General features: G+C 33.7%; 3 protein-coding genes across 3 annotated transcripts in view; 1 reads left to right on the top strand and 2 right to left on the bottom strand.

Annotated features, from left to right (window-relative positions):
- LOC113395185 (protein TANC2) overlaps nt 1-19,845 on the bottom strand; it is a 311,678-nt gene that overhangs the window by 41,334 nt on the left and 250,499 nt on the right. The gene's annotated exons all lie outside the window — the stretch shown is intronic.
- LOC113395169 (cytochrome c oxidase assembly protein COX15 homolog) lies at nt 1,641-8,711 on the top strand. The gene is made up of 7 exons (XM_026632732.2): nt 1,641-1,865; nt 2,470-2,602; nt 4,256-4,388; nt 4,921-5,107; nt 6,741-7,002; nt 7,205-7,473; nt 8,405-8,711. Exons 1-7 carry the CDS (start codon nt 1,704-1,706, stop codon nt 8,543-8,545), a joined length of 1,287 nt encoding a protein of 428 aa, XP_026488517.2. The 5' UTR covers nt 1,641-1,703; the 3' UTR covers nt 8,546-8,711.
- On the bottom strand, nt 14,965-19,729 carry LOC113395180 (uncharacterized protein). Its single transcript, XM_026632748.2, has 5 exons — nt 19,545-19,729; nt 19,195-19,475; nt 17,750-17,947; nt 16,748-16,907; nt 14,965-16,249 (listed from the first exon to the last, which is right to left on the bottom strand). The coding sequence occupies exons 1-4, from the start codon at nt 19,624-19,626 to the stop codon at nt 16,758-16,760; spliced, it is 711 nt and encodes a 236-aa protein (XP_026488533.1). The 5' UTR covers nt 19,627-19,729; the 3' UTR covers nt 14,965-16,249; nt 16,748-16,757.

Raw genomic sequence — 19,845 nt, forward strand, 5'->3', positions numbered from 1 at the left:
CGCACGAAATGGACAATCTCACCTCACCTTACACTTATTTGCAATGTCTACTTTATTAAAAGTTTGAATTGTAAACAGTTTGTAATTTATGAGTGAGTGTTATAGTAGTTTTTTAATAATTATTATTATTTTATTGTATGTATTTAATTTTTGACATGCAGTTAAAAAGTATTTTTAATATTCCGAAGAAGTACTAATTTTTGATATTATATTTCAAGCTTTTTTTTTTTTATGTCATAGGTGGCAAACGAGCAGGAGGCTCACCTGATGGAAAGTGACTACCACCGCCCATGGACATCTGCAACACCGGGGGGCTTGCAGGTGCGTTGCCAGCCTTTCAGGAAAGAGTACGCTCTTTTCTTGAAGGTTCCCAAGTCGTATCGGTTCGGAAAAACCGTCGGCGAAAGCTGGTTCCACAGAGTGGTTGTGCGAGGCAGAAAATGTCTTAAAAATCGCGCTGTTGTGGATTTTCGGACATCTAGGTGGTGCGGGTGATATTTGGAATTTTGACGAGATGTCCGAAGGTGAAATTCAGCAGCCGGGATTAATCCGAACAATTCCTCGGAACATTCCCCGTGATAAATTCTGTAGAAGATGCAGAGCGATCCAACATCTCTACGCAAAGCCAAAGGATCAAGCAGATCGGAAAGGGCTTGATCGTCGATAATTCGAGCCGCTCTACGTTGGATACGGTCAAATGGAAGGAGCTGGTACTGGGGAGCACCCACCCAGAGGTGAGAGCAGTATTCCATGTGAGGCCGAATTTGCGCCTTGTACAGTCTTAGACGATGGGCCGACGTGAAATACTGTCCTGCCTTGCTGAGCACACCGAGCTTTTTTGATGCCAATTTTAGCTTCTACCTAAGGCAATGTTCTAGTTGGTAACACTGTCCCATATATAAATATATATATTGTATCGTTGATATAGTGATAATATCATCGGTTTCATCCACAAATTATTTAACTTACTTTCATACGCTTTGGTACAAGCAATACAACACAACAGTAGAATCAATATAACAGTAGATATAATACAATTAATGATAAATGCAATATAAAGATATAATTTTTATTATTTCAATTCATTTCTTACAACAAATATAACTAAATATTAATTTCGAATCTTAGTTTAATGGCTTTTAATAATTTTGTTTTTTTTTTTTATTCTATTTTAATCATAAATGTAATGAGACTAATGACATTGACAATTAATGACATTTAACTTTAGCGGAATTCCGACTATTCCGTATTCCGTAATCCGAATTCCGAAAGCGTGTCGCGTGCTATTGGTGCGGACGAAGTCAACATCTGACATTACAGTTGCATCAAGTTGTACAAAATATGCAAGAGTTAATAATACTTTAAAAATTTTGCAATATAAAAATATTTTAATTAACTTTTATTTGAATTAGTTTTTTTTTTAATTTGTGAGTGTACTGAAATTAGTATATGGTACGATTCAACATTAAATACTTTCACAATAATTTTAGTGAACACCGACAATAGGTACGTTGAATTATTTATTTAATCGATAAAAATATTGATTATTTAGGGTACTTATTTGTGATAATAATGTCAATCCTTATCGGTTATGTTCTGCCAACATATTAACTTAACTATAGTGATAAATTAAGCAATTGACTACCAAATATTATTGTAACCTATTTTTTAATTTATAAATATAAATTACTATTCCAGTGACAATGTGGATAACACAAGGATGTCGTTGTATTCAGTCGTTGAAAGTGGCTCCAAGTAAGCTGCTGAGATCAAACACAAGTATACACAGCCATTTGGCCTCAAGGAAGTTAATTACATCGGCTAGAACCATAAAAAATAATACAGGATTTAATAAATGTTTTACTGTAAGTATATGCTTTACCTGAATATATGATTCTATAATTAGACACTGTTGTACTGAAATGTTTCAACCCACAGATACACTCATAAGAGTTATTTATATAAAAGAAAAGCATTTATATAATGACACAATTTTTTTAAACCATGTGTATAAAATAATAGTATATCATAAATATTTTTAAACTATTAATATATTTTACTTTTAAATCCTAATAAAATTTGTAATAGCATTTCTGTGGGTTGAAACATTTCTACATAACATATATGTACTTAATATAACCAATAATAATTGAAGACCTAAAAAATTTTGATATTTACGATACAAAAGAGCATTCATGAATAAGTACACCTATTATATACAATGTTTAAGATTTATTAATAAACCTTATAATTTTTACTTTGATAGGAAATGTGATTTTTCTGGCACCATTGTTAGTGTGTGTGTGATGTGTGTGGCAATGTAACCAAACAGAATGCATGTATGTTATAATGTAATGCCTAATGTAACACATGTTGCTACCTTGAACAAATTATATGTAAATTTTTACAAATAAATACTGAAATTATAAACTTTGAATAATTAATAATTTAAATCAACTTTATTTTCAGCTACGGGACTTGATCAAATCAAATGGCATTATTGCAAGATTCTGCTCTACATCACCTAAGCCAAAGCAGAGTAAAGCAGTTGGGTACTGGCTTCTTGGCTGCAGTGGAATGGTGTTTACTGCTGTAGTCCTAGGTATGGTTGCAGGATACTTGACGCTACTATTTTCCATCTATTATATAATTAATATTATTGTCAGTACTACTAATGGCAGCAAATAGGTATATTAAATCTTTATTTTCATGTTAGGATTTTTATAGTTGTCTATAAGCATCTATGAATAATTTGCAAATTTCTTGGAATGTAGACGAGAGGGGTAATAGTTTATATGCTATGGGAATGTATTGTTTTTTTTATGATATATTGTTGGTTTATTATATTGTACAATGTACATTTATCATGTCCTAGACTTGTAGATTGGTCTTTTGATAGGGATAGTTAATTTATACCATTTAGGTAGGGCTTCTGTCTAGTCTTTATAATTAATGATCTTATTATACCAAAACTGTTACATTAACATTTTAAAATAATATTATATGTGATGAGAAGGTATATTATGATCTTTGTTTTAAGATTCTTAAAATCTTTATCAAATATATTGTTCTTAGTTTAATAAGCAAAGATATTAAATAATATTTAAATTGATAAATATTATTTGGTAATCTTTTCATTTAATTACATTAAGTTAATGAACAATAAAAAATAATAAGTGTTAATTTAGAACTAGTTTAAAATTCACATATATTTTATTGTTCCTTGAATTTATGACAGTGATTAAATTCAATTAAATATATAATACAATGTTTATATATTATGTTAGAAATAATATTAATTAGGGCATAGTTTGATGTTAAAATAGAAATATTGTAATAAAAGTATTTAATATGACTTATATTTTTTCTTTTGTTTGTTTATTTTTTCTTCTTTTCAATATATTGCTTATATTTAATCATTCTTTATGCTCTATATTTTACGTCTTACATTTTTGCAGATGACGGTCTTACATACACATAGGGCGCCATTCATTAATTACGTAAGGATGATTTTGTCGATTTTTGACATATACGCCTACCAACCCCCCTTCCTCTACCTCCATGTAAAGGAACATAAAATCTCGAACCCTCTTGTTACTTAAGTATTTTACCTGTTTTACTAACACATTATCGTTTTAAAAAGTACATAATCAGAAAAAAATTTAGATGCAAATCAAAGTGTACATTAGAAAAATAATTATTTATATTAATTAAAAATGGAACTACATTTCTAATATTAAATTTCGATTTTCAAAACATTACGTAACAATTCTCATTTATTAATCCCCATTTTCTGCTCTGAACCCTTACATAATTAATTAATGGTCAAGACCATGAACATTGTTAATTTATACCATATGACCATGAACATTGTTGTAGAATGCGTTACAAGTAATGCATTCTACAACAATGTTCATTGAATTATATACCACAAACAAACCCATTTATATAATATTAGGATGGTCATGCTAAAAAAGACATAAAGGGGGGTGATACACTTACATTAAAATAATTTTTAAAAAAGTTAAAGGTATAAATCTGTCAACCTTCTAGAATAAACACAATAAGATCATTGCATTCCATCGCAATGCATCCTTGATTTAGCTAGTAAAAAATACAAATAATATTTGCACACATCTTTCAATTATTAAAATATATACATATTGCATGTTTAAAAAAATGTCTATCAACTATCAAACTACTGTGTGAACATAAGATTTTGTTCATAGCAATAACATATTGTCTGTTCTATAAGGTGGAGTAACACGTTTAACAGAGTCTGGTCTTTCAATGGTGACATGGAAGCTACTAGGAGAAAAGCTTCCTAGAAGTGAAGAAGAATGGCAGACAGAATTTGAGACATATAAGCAATACCCTGAATACAAATAGTAAGTATATACTTATTTTAATCAATTGTATTATACTTTATGTGGTGACGTCATTGTGGTACTGATTTTGATACAGCTTTAATATTTTAAAACAAATGGACACTAACCATTCCCCCGCCCTTATTCAATAAGTTTACCTTCAAGTATGGAAGTTATTGAAGTGTTTCTACGAGAAACTGGAGAAGAATGATATATGCGTCTCAATACCTACATTAGGAAAGTTATGTTTTGCAAGAAAAGGCTGCTGCAGCTCAATGATATATACTGCAAAAAGTATGAAAGACTTTAAACTCTTAATTGGAGCCTACCATGTCATCTAAGATATCATATATCTTATGTGAGAATACACTGGCCCACTCAATCTATATTATTTATGACGGCAATATTATTATTGACAACAACGACAATTTCTTGGTTGTAGAGAAATTGATATCAGGGTATTTATTACCATCACACTCAGACGGGCCCGCTCGAAGCCCAACCAGCGTATACGTACATTTCGTGTCTTCTAATATTATACTCCGTTGCCCAGCAAAAACATGAACATTACAATCTCGGAGTTCAAGCGGATCTGGTATATGGAGTACGCGCACCGCACGTGGGGCCGTGCCATCGGAGCCGCGGTGTTCCTGCCCGCCGCGTGGTTCTGGGCGCGCGGGTACCTGGACCGCGCCATGAAGGTCCGCGTCGGGGCCTACTGCGTGCTCGTGGCCGCGCAAGTGAGTGTATACTGCGGTATATCTCGGTAGTGGAGTGTTATAGTTATAGCTAGTCGAATTTAAAAGCTACGCAATTTACCAAAAAAGTATTGTAGACAAATCTTACTCTAAATTTTCTTGCAAGTACTGTGAGTTTTTTTTTTATGTTATAGGGGTAAACGAGCAGGAGGCTCACCTGATGGAAAGTGATTACCACCGCCCATGGACATTTGCAACATCGGGGGGGTTGCAGGTGCGTTGCCGGCTTTTTAGGAAGGAGTACGCTCTTTTTTTGAAGGTTCCCAAGTCGTATCGGTCCGGAAAACCGTCGGCCAAAGCTGGTTCCACAGAGTGGTTGTGCGAGGCAGAAAATGTCTTAAAAATCGCGCTGTTGTGGATTTTCGGACATCTAGGTGATGCGGGTGAAATTTAGAATTTTGACGAGATGTCCGAAGGTGAATTTCAGCTGCCGGGATTAATCCAAACAATTCCTCGGAACATTCCCCATGGAAAATTCGGTAGATGATGCAGAGTGACCAACATCTCTACGCAGAGCCAAAGGATCAAGCAGATCAGAAAGGGCTTGATCGTCGATAGTTCGAGCTGCTCTACGTTGGATACGGTCAAATGGAAGGAGCTGGTATTGGGGAGCACCCGCCCAGAGGTGAGAGCAGTACTCCATGTGAGGCCGAATTTGCGCCTTGTATTGTCTTAGGCGATGGGCCGACGTGAAATACTGTCTTGCCTTGCTGAGCACACCGAGCTTTTTTGATGCCAATTTGGCTTTGCCTTCCAATTGACCGCGGAACTGAACGAGGCTCGAAATATCAACGCCAAGTATTCCGATACTAGCTGTGGCGGCTAACGGAATGTTCTCAAATCGTGGAGATACGACGAATGGTATTTTTTTGGCGGTTAACGCGCAAACTTGCGTCTTTTTGGGATTGAAGTGAACTAGGTTTAGCCGGCCCCAGTTCGAGTCTTTGTTTAACGAAGACTCGATTTCAGACACAAGTTTGGTCCGGTTTTCTTCGACGTTTTCCCGAGAAATATTAGCACGGCCGGTGTATGAGTTGTCTACGGTACTGTCGTCTACATAGCAGTGAATGTTACTGATTTGCAACAAGTCATTGATATGCAGAAGAAACAGAGTGGGTGATAGAACGGTGATAGTCGACAACGACCTTGATGCTCCGATCTGCCAAAAAGCTGGTAATCCAATTGCATAATTTCCCGGGAAGCCCATAGGAAGGAAGCTTCGAAAGAAGCTGTTTGTGCCACACGTGATCGAAGGCCTTCACTATGTCCAGAATGGCTGCTAATGCCTCCGCCTTGCTCTCCACTGCGTCCGTCTATTTATGAGTCAGGTAAACTAGAAGATCACCGGCTGAGCGACCCCGACGGAATCCGTACTGGCGGTCACTAATCAGCTGGTACTCCTAGATACCGCAGGAGCTGGCAGTTAACAATGGACTCCACTACCTTGGAGAACAAGGAACATTACCTTATTGATAGCTTGCTGATCAATAAGATAATGTTCCTAAAATTATTAAAATGGTTTTATATTAACTTGAATGTTAAGGCGTTAATTTTACAAATACAATGACAGTGCAATATAATTCGACCAATTTAAAAAACAAAATTTTCCATTCAGGGGCTAATGGGCTGGTACATGGTTAAATCCGGTCTTGAAGACAGATTCCAAGGCCCATCAGATGTTCCTAGAGTGTCCCAATATCGTCTGGCCGCTCATCTCAGCTTGGCCTTCATTCTGTACTCGGCCCTCGTCGCCGGATCCCTGAGAATGCTTCGTCCATTCCCTTCGGGCTACACGATTAAGAGAATCAAGGCGTTGAAGAGTCTCACTGCGCTCGCGCACACAGTCAAAGCCATGGTGTTCTTCACTGCCGTTTCGGGTAAGTAGGCTTAGCAGACCTACCTAGCAAGTTGAAAGTTGGGCACAATATACTAGTGCCATATTATAATTAGACATTATGATATTTTACATCAATATGGTTAAAATTAAATCTTCTTGAATTATTTTACTACGATGCCTCCGAGTAACAGTATCGCGATTCAATTGTCGCCCGTACACTTGACGCATTTCCTCGTCGCCAGGCGCGTTCGTGGCCGGCCTCGACGCGGGACTCGTGTACAACTCGTTCCCGAAGATGGGCGACGAGTGGATCCCGAGCGACATCCTGTCGTTACGCCCGCGCGCGCGCAACGTGACGGAGAACCCCACGACGGTGCAGTTCGACCACCGCGTGCTCGGCACGGGCACGCTGCTGGCGGCCAGCGCCGCGGGGCTGCTCGCCGCGCGCCGCCCGCTGTCGCCCGCCGCGCGCCGCGTGGCGCTCGCCGTCGCCGCCGCCGCCTGGCTGCAGGTCGCCTCCCAAATCTGTACTCTATTCCCATAGGAGAAAGACTCAAATAAACAAACCTTAGATTTATAAATTTCATGAGATTCGCTAGTAACCCTGCGTATTGTGCACTTGATTGATGATGCCCTGATCGACACCGGGCCCGGCGGCCAATCTCAAGTCAGACCAGCCAAATAAGCAGGACATATTATAGTGCATAAGTATGTACCCAAACAAATGTGCACTCTATGACCTCGCTCTCATAATCTGATGGGACCGCAAATCTGAGACGAAGAGTTCAGACGCAGGGCCAACGGCCTTACGTGCTGTGTGAGTCACGGGATTTGGAAGTTTACAACACTTCGAACTTCCAGATTCCGAGTCGTTACTGAGAGTTTTTTTTCTAACTTTTTATCGACTCGATGTGGGATTTAAACCCAGAACCTGAGGTCTGTTTCTTTATATGAGACAGAGACAGAGACAGTCGCACTTGATTATTATATTTTTATCAATCTTAACTACTCATATCTATATAGGCAAAAACTGTCTATTCAATATAATCTGATACGCGATTGTAATTCATTGTTTTCCCAAAAACACCATATATTTATAACTGTTCACGTCGAATGAGTGCCGGTCGTATATACGCGACTGTTGTTTTCATCAAAGTCACGTCACCAAAATGACTGACAGCGTTTTTGCGGGAATAAAAAAGGTTGAAAATTTCATTTAATTTTATGGCCAGAAAAATTGTTTATTTTGCCGAAATATATTTGTTTGTGGCTTTTTTTAGCAAAATCAACATTTTTAAGTACTTTTTCAAACATAGTAGAATACCCTATTGTGAAAACTACACCTTGTGCAATTACGACTTTTTTAAGCATACGAAATAAACTCGTTTGCTTGGAATGATGTGGTCGGACTCAACTATGTACTAATGCATGTCGTCCCGCAGGTGGGTCTGGGTATCACGACGCTGCTGACGTACGTGCCGACGCCGGTGGCCGCCAGCCACCAGGCGGGCTCGCTGGTGCTGCTGACGCTGGCCGTATGGCTCACGCACGAGATCAAGCTGCTCAAGTACATCCCCAAGTGAGGAGTCGACGGGCGGTGCGGGTTCGTTGAGCACGTGGTCAATGCGTTCAGTCGAACTGAAGTACTGTGATTATATCAATACGTGTAAATATCGTTGAAGTTCGGAGAACAGTATTCCAGATTGTAATGTATTTATTATAAGTAATAAATGTAGTTTCTTGTTTTGTTATTTTTGTTTTATTAAAAAAATATCCTTACTTATTGCATATATTGTACCTTATTTTTAAATGTAACTTTACATACGTAACCTATTTTCTTGTGTTTATAAGTTTTTAAACCGGTAGTATGCAAATGCTATTTGTACATATATTGTTGACATATACGGTCGGTAATACGTTAACTTATTAACTCTTTCGTGACATTAAATAGTAAAAATTCCTAGTATATATATTAACATATGACATCCGTAGTGTGTGCACGTACAAATATCTGTTTGTTCATAAATCTTTGCTTTGTTAATTGTAATAGATAAACAATTCTGCATTATATTCATATGTTTGTTTATCGCACTCAAACCTATTATCTAATATTTGTTTTATTATCACACTATGTATGTACTTAAGTTTATAAGTTTTCCTAAAATATTTACTCTCTATACGTAACTATTATAACAGTTATTCAGCATAACCTACTCTCACACTTTGACGTAGTTTCAAATTAATTAAACTAATCAAAGGCAATGAGATTTAGATATTGGATATAATTTTAGTAAATAAATCCGTTAAGAATAAACTTTTTAAATTTCATTAAAATAATTGCTATTCAGAATAAAATAAAATGATTTTTCTGTTAAATGGCTCAGTCTAATGAACACAAACTCTTAACACAAATAATAAAAATTATGTAGCTTGAAAAAAATCCAATTTTGTTGTTGTCCTAAGTTGAATAAAAACTTTTTAATATAAAACGCAATGTAGTTCGCTCATTTTGCAACGTATGAGCATGAGAAATTTGCTCGAATCACTTTAGAAAAACAAGAGTAAAATTTTGACTGCCTACGGCATCTATGAATGACTTTAATGTTCAAACAAACTCCTTAGTTTGTCATACAGTCTCAAAGTCTCGCCGCTCCACTGATGACTTGAAAATATGATAAATTGGTACAATTCTTGACAGGTTCCTCACAGTATCAATACAAAAAGCAAAAGGTAAAAATAAAACATCACGTAAAGTTATTCACAAAGTGGTTTTTATTTGAAAATTTAAAATGCTAATATTGCTTACACACTCTACAGTTGTTTATTTACAAAACGCAGTCGCATTCCGATCACTTCCGTCACACCGAACAAATGTAATAACATAAATTAGTAGTAGCATAGAACATGTTCGATACATAATATGGTTATTGAAACATTTCTAAATTCCAATACGGTGTGACAGAAATGGTTATAATTTAAATTAAACATGAGGTCCAAATTCGTCAAGAGATGGCGCTACTTTATTTAATAAGGCCGTAACTTGTGTTGTGTAAATGAAGCGGGTCTCGACCCTTTTATTAAAGATAATTACTTTATAAAATAATATTATGATATGATGAAAAAAAATCAATTTATTGTCCGTTAATCACACCAATCATATAAAATGTATCATCTAATGTCTAAATAGCGCCATCTTTTGTCCAAATTCGATCACGATTGACGATCATAATGAAACAAGTTAATTTCAATCCAAAATATACAACATGGTTACGATAAACGTGAATTTGTTATTTAATTAATTATATAACATATCATATAATACGTATCTATCTACAGACTTATAAAATACAGGCATCCGATCAATTATCTTAAAGTTTAACAAATATCAAAAGAAAACGCATTCTTTACTAAATGCAACGAACAGTAGAAGTCTAAAAATACAACAATATATATTTTTCATATATGTTGTCCATACTGCAATCAAAATTACAATTTTTCTAACAAACGCCCTCATTTAACGTTGAAAATTAAATATTTTACGATAATACATGATATATTATGTTATATTATATATATATATATATAGGTACGTAAGTTTTGGCTATATAGGTTGATTTAAAAATTTAAAAAAATATTAATTTCAAATTCTGTTGCTCTTCAACTGAGTGAAGATAAAAATAAAAAAGAGCGCAACATGATGGTTTTTAATGAGAAGTAATTTAATAAAAAAACAAAACAAAATAATATATATAATAACTCCATTGAAATGACGAACAGTGCGTTACAACCTTTAGTAGATCGTAACTAATGATTATTGCAAATAAAAATATGTAATCATTCCAATCAGTGACTAAAGTTATTTTTTTTTATAAATTATCATATTATATACACTTATAAATACTGAGATTTAGATATCGAGCACAATTAAGTATATTATTGATATTAAGGCTCTTTTACAGCGAAATATAGAAAATTTTGGATTGTACCCGTATTTGTTATTCACAACGTCAGTATAATTACAAAATATAATATGTCAAAACAGGTTGCAATATGTACCAGTCGAGAAATATATGGCCTGAAATTCAATTCACTTCTACGTCTATTAAATTGAGCGCGAATAGAACTAGATTTTTTGAATATTCTTGCATATTTTCAAATACTTATAAGTATAATGTAAACAAGGGACGTTGGAGTTGCTGTTTATCTATAGCGGGCACAGAGGTGTCGCTTTTACATTTTTAAGGCGATAAAAATTGCATTAATAAAAAAAAATCGAATTACTAACGATTCAAACAGGCAATTTTTTTTAAATTTATATTTCAAACGACACAACTTTAAACTGGCGACTGACCTGAAACGAACGCAATGACAGATGTTTCAATGTTCGTTCGTTTTTTGTACAGCGAACCGAGCCAAATGCGGCGAGCACTAGGTTTTTTTTCAGATTCGGATCCCTTCCTTCGGGAGTCTTTCATGCTACCACACACGTAGTGCTTCGAGTATATATGTAATATCTAAATTAACATCTCTTCTATGCAATCATTATCTTCAATTCAAACGTAAATGTACCACGACTGAACACTGCGTTCGTAAAGATCACGTTACAGTTTTGGTAACAGTATATATCAGTTGCCAGCTTTAAATTTGTAACTGTTAGGCACATTCATTTGCGATTTTGTCTCGCTCGATGCGCCCACATACATTGATTACCGAAGAAAACTGTCAAAATCATCAGCCTATATTACTTCTAGACTCACTGCCCGAATGGTATTTAAACTTGAAACAGGACGCCGGTTACGATCCTCCTGAAAACGCCATAGCAATCCAGCATTGCGCTTGGTGTAATTAAAGAGAAAGCATTGCTATAAAACTTTATGAAAATATAAATTAATTTAATTATTTGATTAATTTGAATTGAATATTGAAATAACATTTGCTATGGAACAGAATAATAAAGTTAATTAAAAGAAAAAGGAAACTTACATCATAATATATACTTAAAATATATATAACATTTCTGGATATGGGCAGCAAGTCTTTAAAGCTATAGAGACACCTTTATAATATAAAATGATAAGAAAAACATTCCCTTATTACACACTCAGCATCAATCAGATGAAGTAAGACAAATTCGATAAATTATTTAAAGCCGTGTGATGTGACGTACACAAATTCAAACCAAAGTTAGAAAAAATCTCCTCGACACGTAGTACATACAACCTAATATATCACTTACAAAAAATTTAAATGCTTTTGAAACTCACAACGTATAATTTAAAACTTATGTAGTTTTATAATATTACAAAAATAATTAAAATAACATTAGATATGTATCAAGCCAAATACAATAATTTTTCGTGATAACAAATAAAAAAACGTCGTTGTTGCCAAGTTGTATTTTTTTTACAATTAATTGGCGATGAAACTTAAGACATGTATAATTATGTAAAAAAAAATGTTTACAGATCTTAAATGTTTCCCTTATTAAATATACTATAAGAATTAAAATATAGTTTTCTTTTTAAATACACTGAAAAAAATTATAATTTAATAATTCATGTATACAAACATAAATAAGTTATATTTATGTATAACATACATAGGTAATGAGAGAAATTAACCTCTTAGCACCATACAGTAATTCCTAAGTCTTGAAAGGAAATGCATTTTTTCGAAATAACTTTCATATAATATAAATAATTTAATAAATCTATGTAATTACATAGATATGTTCCAGAGAATTCTTCTAAACCAATACGAAGAGACAGAAAATTATTAAAATTTACCCAGACATTGTATTGTAATTTGTCTATGTTTGATATTAATGAATATAATCTTTTGTTATCTATGGTAACCAAGTGTTGTTTATAAATATATTACAGATTATTTATTAATTAAGCCTCTTTTTTATGTTAACACAGATATATATTTTCTACGCTAGCCTGTTAGCACTAAGTATTTAAAATTATAATAATCTTACATTTATAATCTAGACTTTACAAAACTGATATCATTGTATATAGAAAATAATAATGGCCTTTTTAGTACATAATATTTATATATAATTGATTATTTTTATTTTTTATTTTATTGTAGTATTTTAAATATGTGATATTTGAAGTTTGCAACATCAAACTTTATTTCTATTTGAAATTGGAACCTAGATAATATAATTTGAGATTATTAACAATTAATAAGCGCTTCATACTTTCAGTGTTAGAATGAATTCACATATTTAAATTAAACATTAAAAGGCACAAGACAAATTTTAGTATATACCTTTGAAATATAGAACCGCTTATATTTAGTAAGTTTTAATTTCAAAATAATATATCTATTTAACGATATAGTTTCGTTGATGATATGCTATCTTTGAACGTGATAACTGGCATAATTTGAAATAATTGAAATAATCATAAAGCTATCACATGTCTTGAAGTAACATCAGTCATACTAAATCAATTTACAGCAATCACATTTAAGAAACAAAATTTTATTAAAATTCACACATATTGCTGATATAAGTCGCCGTATAAACAAAAGGATGTTAATATATATGTGTTCCTATCAATTACTGGATAAGGAATAACGAACTCCCTTTTTTATTTCATAGTATAACTTCTTTGGATGCGATGGCAGTCAAATCATAAGGTCGAATTTGAGCGCGATATACATTTGTCAAAGGACCTGAAAGTTACACGCGTTACAATTTTTTAATTGTATAGCCTTCCTAGTACGGTCTCCTTAGTATAAAATATACGCAATCACGCATCAGTCAATTCCAACAGCACAGATAGACAAGTAACTGATTGATATATGATATTACTATGTCAATTTTTTTTTGAGAATAGCCGATTTTAGTATAATTTTATATTATTTAAGCTAACAAGCTAAATTCACTGGACAGAATTTCATAAAACTTGATGTCTATCATATAAATAAAACAATCCTCAGGTACCTCAAAAAATGAATGATTTATAATGAAGCTATTAACCAAATAAAAATAATTACATAAGCAATTTGTTTATATATTTATGGTAACATATTATGTTTTTGATATAGTTTTTAGAAATATAAAATGGCCTTTTGGAACATATAAATTTATAATACCCAATCCGATACTTTCATAAATAATAAAAGATACTTGTTCAATTACAAATATGGCAGTGAGTTATAATAGTTTTGAACACAAAGAATTTAAGAAAATTAAGTATTGAAATTTATTGGCGTTCAAAATCACGATATTGAAATAACTCATCTATATTTTTATCGTACACTCGATAGACCCTTTTTATTAATTAAAGTTCAATATGGCAAAAAATTTATGGTAATTTTAAAATTTACGTTCATGTAAAGTCAAGCACGACCGACGCTTATCGACAATACAAACCATATGATTATAGAACTAATATTGATATATTCAAAACAAAAATTATAAGTTTAGTAGATAATCGCTATCTCGCTAATATTGTTAAAAAAAATCAACCGCCACTCGACGATGAAATCAACCAATAAGGTCGTTTTATATTTGACGCATGATCTTTGAACTTCCCCATTGGTGGATGAGATCTTGCTCTTTAAAATATTGTATTATTTTATTATTTATAAAAGTGCATGCGAATTAATAATGTATGATAATACATTTAATCTGAAAATCGTTCGATCCAAAATAATATTATTTTCAGATGTAAAAATAATTATAAATCAACGCATAAATGTCTAATGTCACTTCTTAATCAAAATCTTATGAAATTAGTTATGTCAAAACAGATTCTACGCAGACACACTCCGATATCAACATTGGTACATTCATTTCGTACATTTTAGTATTTTTCGCACTTTTTTAATTTAATAACCTTTTGGATCTATAATGTCAATGATGCACAAACATTCCTTGAATTAATGTAGAAGTTGAAAAATCATAAATATTGTTTCAATAAATACAATTTATTATAAAGGAGAAACTCGTTAAAAATTTAATTCCAATGAATTAATTATTTGACAACAAACGTTTACCACAAACATGACGGTGACACATAGAACGTGCAACTATACAAATAATATTTTATATGAGAACGTGCGCCCTTTGCATATTTTTAAATTCATCAACATATGCACTTGTAAATACGATTATTTGATATATTTGACAGTATTTTTCATAGTAATCTTCTTCAGATTTTAGGAATTTAAAATAATTTGATATTATAATTTGAACAAAAAAGCTCGGTTTTGTTTCGATTCAATTAGTCAAGCGTTTCTAATTTATACTCAATTGAAATAAGTCCATTTGCAATAGGCCTCGAATACGGATAAGTAGAAAATACATTAATTACATGTTTTATCTTTGCTTCATGCACGCGTGCGCATGTTACGAAAGCGTACATAAGTTTTTATCAAATACCCTTATTTTTAGCTTTACTATATTTACAGTTCGGCGACAGTAATAGCTCTACAAACACTACAAATACGATTTAGGTCCTTTATTTACTTTAGTACCCTAAGTATGAAACATATTTCTGATATCATTTTAGTTTTTTTCACATTATTAATTTCATTTTAAATTCCATTGTATGTCTTATACAGGTGTACCTTGAGACGAACAATTTAAATCGCTAGAAATATTCTCGCTATGAATCTATATTATTTAAAGTATTTATTAAAAAAAAAGTTTTTTTTTTTAATTGTACTGGTAACATATTAACTCGTAACCCGATTTGATAGATTTTAGACATGATAAATTCTAATAAACGTACTTATACAATACTTATTCGTATTATTGTTTGTTTAAACTTTAAAGTAGAAAAAAAACTAACATATGAAACGAGAGACGATATTTAAATAATCACTAATTACTTTTATATACAATTTCAGAAGAAAATGCTATTTGTATGGCTATGTTTAGCGAAACGAGGCAGTGGCGTACGGACGGACATGATCAAATTATATATATAAGAATATAAATTATATATTTATAATTTCCACTTTTACTGCATCTTAGTAATTTGTCTTATATAGAGCAAAAAATTAGATTATATGATAAAGTCTTATTGATACTTGGATATAACTGTTTAAGGGTAACCGGCAAATGTTAAATGTTTGAAAACAAAAGCGGTTAAGTCCAGCGATTTAAATTTTCGTAAAGGATAAATTATGATTTCTACATATTCCGTTAAAGATCCTTCTCATAGTGACTACGGTTAGGGAACATTTAGAATATCAGAGCCAGTCTCGGCTGTGTCGGTCGTGACCACGGTTACGTCACTGAGTTACTTCCTGGATTGATATTTCTGAAAATAAATATATAACTATTGGAATATGAATACAATTTTATATATCCCTACTTTATAGAATTAAAATATAAAGATAAATGTAAGTTTACGAATGTATAAAAACGTAAGTTAAGTGTTATGTACTTTGTACATGTGTGCATTTTTTTATGTCATATTGATAGGTGGACTGGCAAATGACTACCGAGTTTCTTGCCGGTTCTTCTCGGCAGAATCTACATTCCGAACCGGTGGTAGCTTCACTTAATATAGTTTGTAAGTGGGCCATCTGATAGTAGGTGGTCACAACGGCCCATAGACAAAGGTATTGTAAGAAGTATTAATCATTACTCAAATAACCAATAAATAATAAAAACTTTGGGAACTAAAATGTAATATCCCTTGTGCCTGTACCTCGGCTCAGTCAACCTTCGTCCTGCTTTTGTTTCACTAATATGCGCGTGTGTGCGTGTGCGTGCGTGCGTGCGTGTACGTGTGCGTGTGCGTGCGGCCACTCACCGCCGCGCGACTAGCTGTGCGGCTCGTGCTCATCGGGCGCCACGATGACCTGCACCACGTATCCGGGCGTCACGCGCGCCTCCTCCACCAGCAGGCGGTCACCGAGCAGCTTCCCGCCGTAGAACCAGCGCTGCCGCCACGGCTCGATGTTCTCCTGAGCCTGTGAAGCCGGGTACTCGTTTAGAGATGAGACATGTAAATATATGCCTCGCGTGTATATTTACACTTAGAACTTTTTCTGCAATAAGTACAGAAAAATATACAACCTATATATTGAATTTAGTGATGTAGTTACACTGGCAAAAGTTTAGTGGAATAGAGTTGTATTATAATTGAATATATGTTAATCAAGCACTGTTTGTTGAACATGACATATAAGAGTTATAAGCAAATTGCATGTTTTTCATATCACTAAATAATATAAAACAAAGTCGCTTCTCGCTGTTTGTCGTAAAAAAACACATTTTTTGAGCTTACATTGAAAACGCTGGCTGTACCCTACGAGATAGATCAAAATAATGTACTACAGTACTGTATACATTAAAAAGGTCTACAAAAAATTCCACGATAGTATATGTCTATCTCTTAGGATTAACCAACAATAACCATTCTTTATTCTTTATTTTTTACAATAAATAATGACTTATTTACGAAGCGATTTTAAGCAATATGGTATTAATCCTTATGCAATTAAGTACCTTAAATACACTGGATGTGGATTTAATATAGATCAGTATGGCCCTTTCGAGCATGTATATTAAATGAGTATTTTCGAAGATATTACGGTTTTAAATTTAGGGCTAATAACAAAAAAGCTGTGAACGTTGTATATAAAGACGTTTCTGTAGTATATTAAGTATGGCGCTTGTAGCTGAATATGTGATGAGGATAGAAGAGCCGTAATCACTTTAAGGTTTTTACAGTAGGCGTATTAGATGCGACACCACTAATTAAAGTACAAAGCAGAAGCGACACGGGACGTATCACGGAATGGGGACTCACGTGTAGCTTGGCCTTGCAGTGCGCAATAGTGTGCCTCGAGCAGACGGGCAGGTCGAGGTCGGGGCCGCCGGTGGACAGCCGCAGCCGCAACGCCAGCGCCACGCCGCCCTCCACGGGCTCCGAACACTCCGCCGGCGAGTCGCGCCCGCTCGCCTCCTTCATCATGTTTATAGGAGCCGACAGGCAGTATATCGGAACCTAGAGACGGTCGTCATTTAGTGATTAATTTATCTGTTACAAATTCAAAACACAATATACAAAATGATCAAAGAACAACAGCAATGTCTATATTTATCACTCTCAGACAAATTGCAGACTATTGAATGAGCACTAATTGTGCAACATTAACTTAAAGGGTCAGGATCAGATTGCTAGTTTCACATTGCAGAGTGACCAGTTACAATATTTTAATTCAAGATCAATATCACAAGTGCAACACAGCAAATATAAAACCTTCATTATTACCATTTTATGCATTTAGCTTTACTTTTCTGTCTTTTTTATGAAATAGGATGATTGACAAGCAAATGGTCCCTGATGATAAGTGGTCACCACTGCCGATAGACATTGTATAAAATTTTAATCATTCCTTACGTCACCAATGCACCACAAACCTTGGGATCTAAGATGTTATGTCATTGTGCCAGTAATTTTACTGGCTCACTGATAATTTTCAAATGGAAACACAACAATACTAAGTATTACTGTTTGTCAGTAGAGTATGTGATCTGTTAGCAATACCTTCCGAACCAGGAAGGTGGGTTAAGATCAGTCATGTTGACTAGGTGGCCTATTTGCCAGTTTACTTTCCTTCTAAAATGCTGAAAGGCTCTATGGCTAAACAAAATCATAGTGTATTTATTTATATTCTAATTAAAACATTTCTACATAGTTTACTGTGCCGTGAAAAATATTACATACATCATTTTACTATAGAACAATGTTTACTGCAAGAAATATATTAATAAACAACAAAATGCTTAATTAGTCATTAGGTAATTGTTTGTATAATGCTTATTTAGTAAATAATCTTACATGTGAGTCATATACTAAAAATAATTTATATTTAACTACATATTTTTTTTCATATATCTAAGTAGTAGTTTGTGCTTATGTTTACATAAATATTATTCTTTAATAATACACTTTTAATGTAGAAACTGTAAATAGTATATAACATATTTACCTAAAAATATGGCATATAGCCCAAAAAAGCATAAAATATATTTTTTATAGTTATTTGAAGGATTTCAATGTAATATAGATGATTTACTGTATAAATTAAATTATTTGCATTTAGCATAGTTAAAATTTACATCTGGTAGTAGTGATCTTTTTGAAGCATGCAACCAGGCACTTTTAGATGTAAAAAAAATATTATATTATAATATTTTTATTTTTGATTACAAAGTGAGTATTGCAAAACTGCCAACTTGACAATTTACCTGATATCTGGTCCCCCATTCATCATAGCACTCTGTCAGGTAGCCATTTGGCACAGAAACACTAGCACCGTCAAGTATAGCTTGCGCGAGCTGAAAGTCCATGGCTTCAGCGGCAACTGCTGCCGCCCGTAGTGCGTCCCAGATCTCTTTACGACCCTCGAACGCCGGAGCAGTATCCCAAAAATCATCCCTCTTACTCCTCAATTGACCCTCCGTTAACGGCATATCAGATTTCCACCTTATCGTCTCGTGACACAGTGACTGGTTCTTCCGCAATCCGCCTAAAACAAAGACCGCTTTAGTCAGCCCCACTCGCACCTCTCCACGGCGACAGACAGTCGCTGACCTACCCGAATTAGGCCGCGACACCGATCCCGAAGATTCCTCTATGGGCCCACTCCTGCTTCTAGTTATTCCAATGCAACCGCCCATCGTGATCACATTATACGCTCGCTCATTAATAGGTATTTACAAAAAAATATTAACAAATAACATTTTATCGCCTGTCCGTTCCTGTCAAAAAGATAGCTGTATATGTTTCGATAATGCATCGAATTCATGCAAACGTCATTACTTAATAGTTTGTAAAAAAAAATAAAAAGTAGGTAACTGTTTACTTGCCAATATTTAAAATAATGAATATATAAATTA

The sequence above is a fragment of the Vanessa tameamea genome, chromosome 11, assembly GCF_037043105.1.
Source record: "Vanessa tameamea isolate UH-Manoa-2023 chromosome 11, ilVanTame1 primary haplotype, whole genome shotgun sequence".
In the NCBI taxonomy this organism is placed as follows: Eukaryota; Metazoa; Arthropoda; class Insecta; order Lepidoptera; family Nymphalidae; genus Vanessa; species Vanessa tameamea.

Excerpts from the sequence above, each read along its gene's own strand:
- LOC113395169 (XM_026632732.2), top strand. The coding sequence starts at position 1,704 with ATGTGGATAACACAAGGATGTCGTTGTATTCAGTCGTTGAAAGTGGCT. Across the intron at positions 4,389-4,920 it reads CAATACCCTGAATACAAATA|CAAAAACATGAACATTACAA; the intron begins GTAAGTATATAC and ends TCCGTTGCCCAG. Across the intron at positions 5,108-6,740 it reads GCGTGCTCGTGGCCGCGCAA|GGGCTAATGGGCTGGTACAT; the intron begins GTGAGTGTATAC and ends TTTTCCATTCAG.
- LOC113395180 (XM_026632748.2), bottom strand. The coding sequence starts at position 19,626 with ATGGGCGGTTGCATTGGAATAACTAGAAGCAGGAGTGGGCCCATAGAG. Across the intron at positions 19,476-19,544 it reads GGTGTCGCGGCCTAATTCGG|GCGGATTGCGGAAGAACCAG; the intron begins GTAGGTCAGCGA and ends TCTTTGTTTTAG. Across the intron at positions 16,908-17,749 it reads ACTGCAAGGCCAAGCTACAC|GCTCAGGAGAACATCGAGCC; the intron begins GTGAGTCCCCAT and ends CCGGCTTCACAG.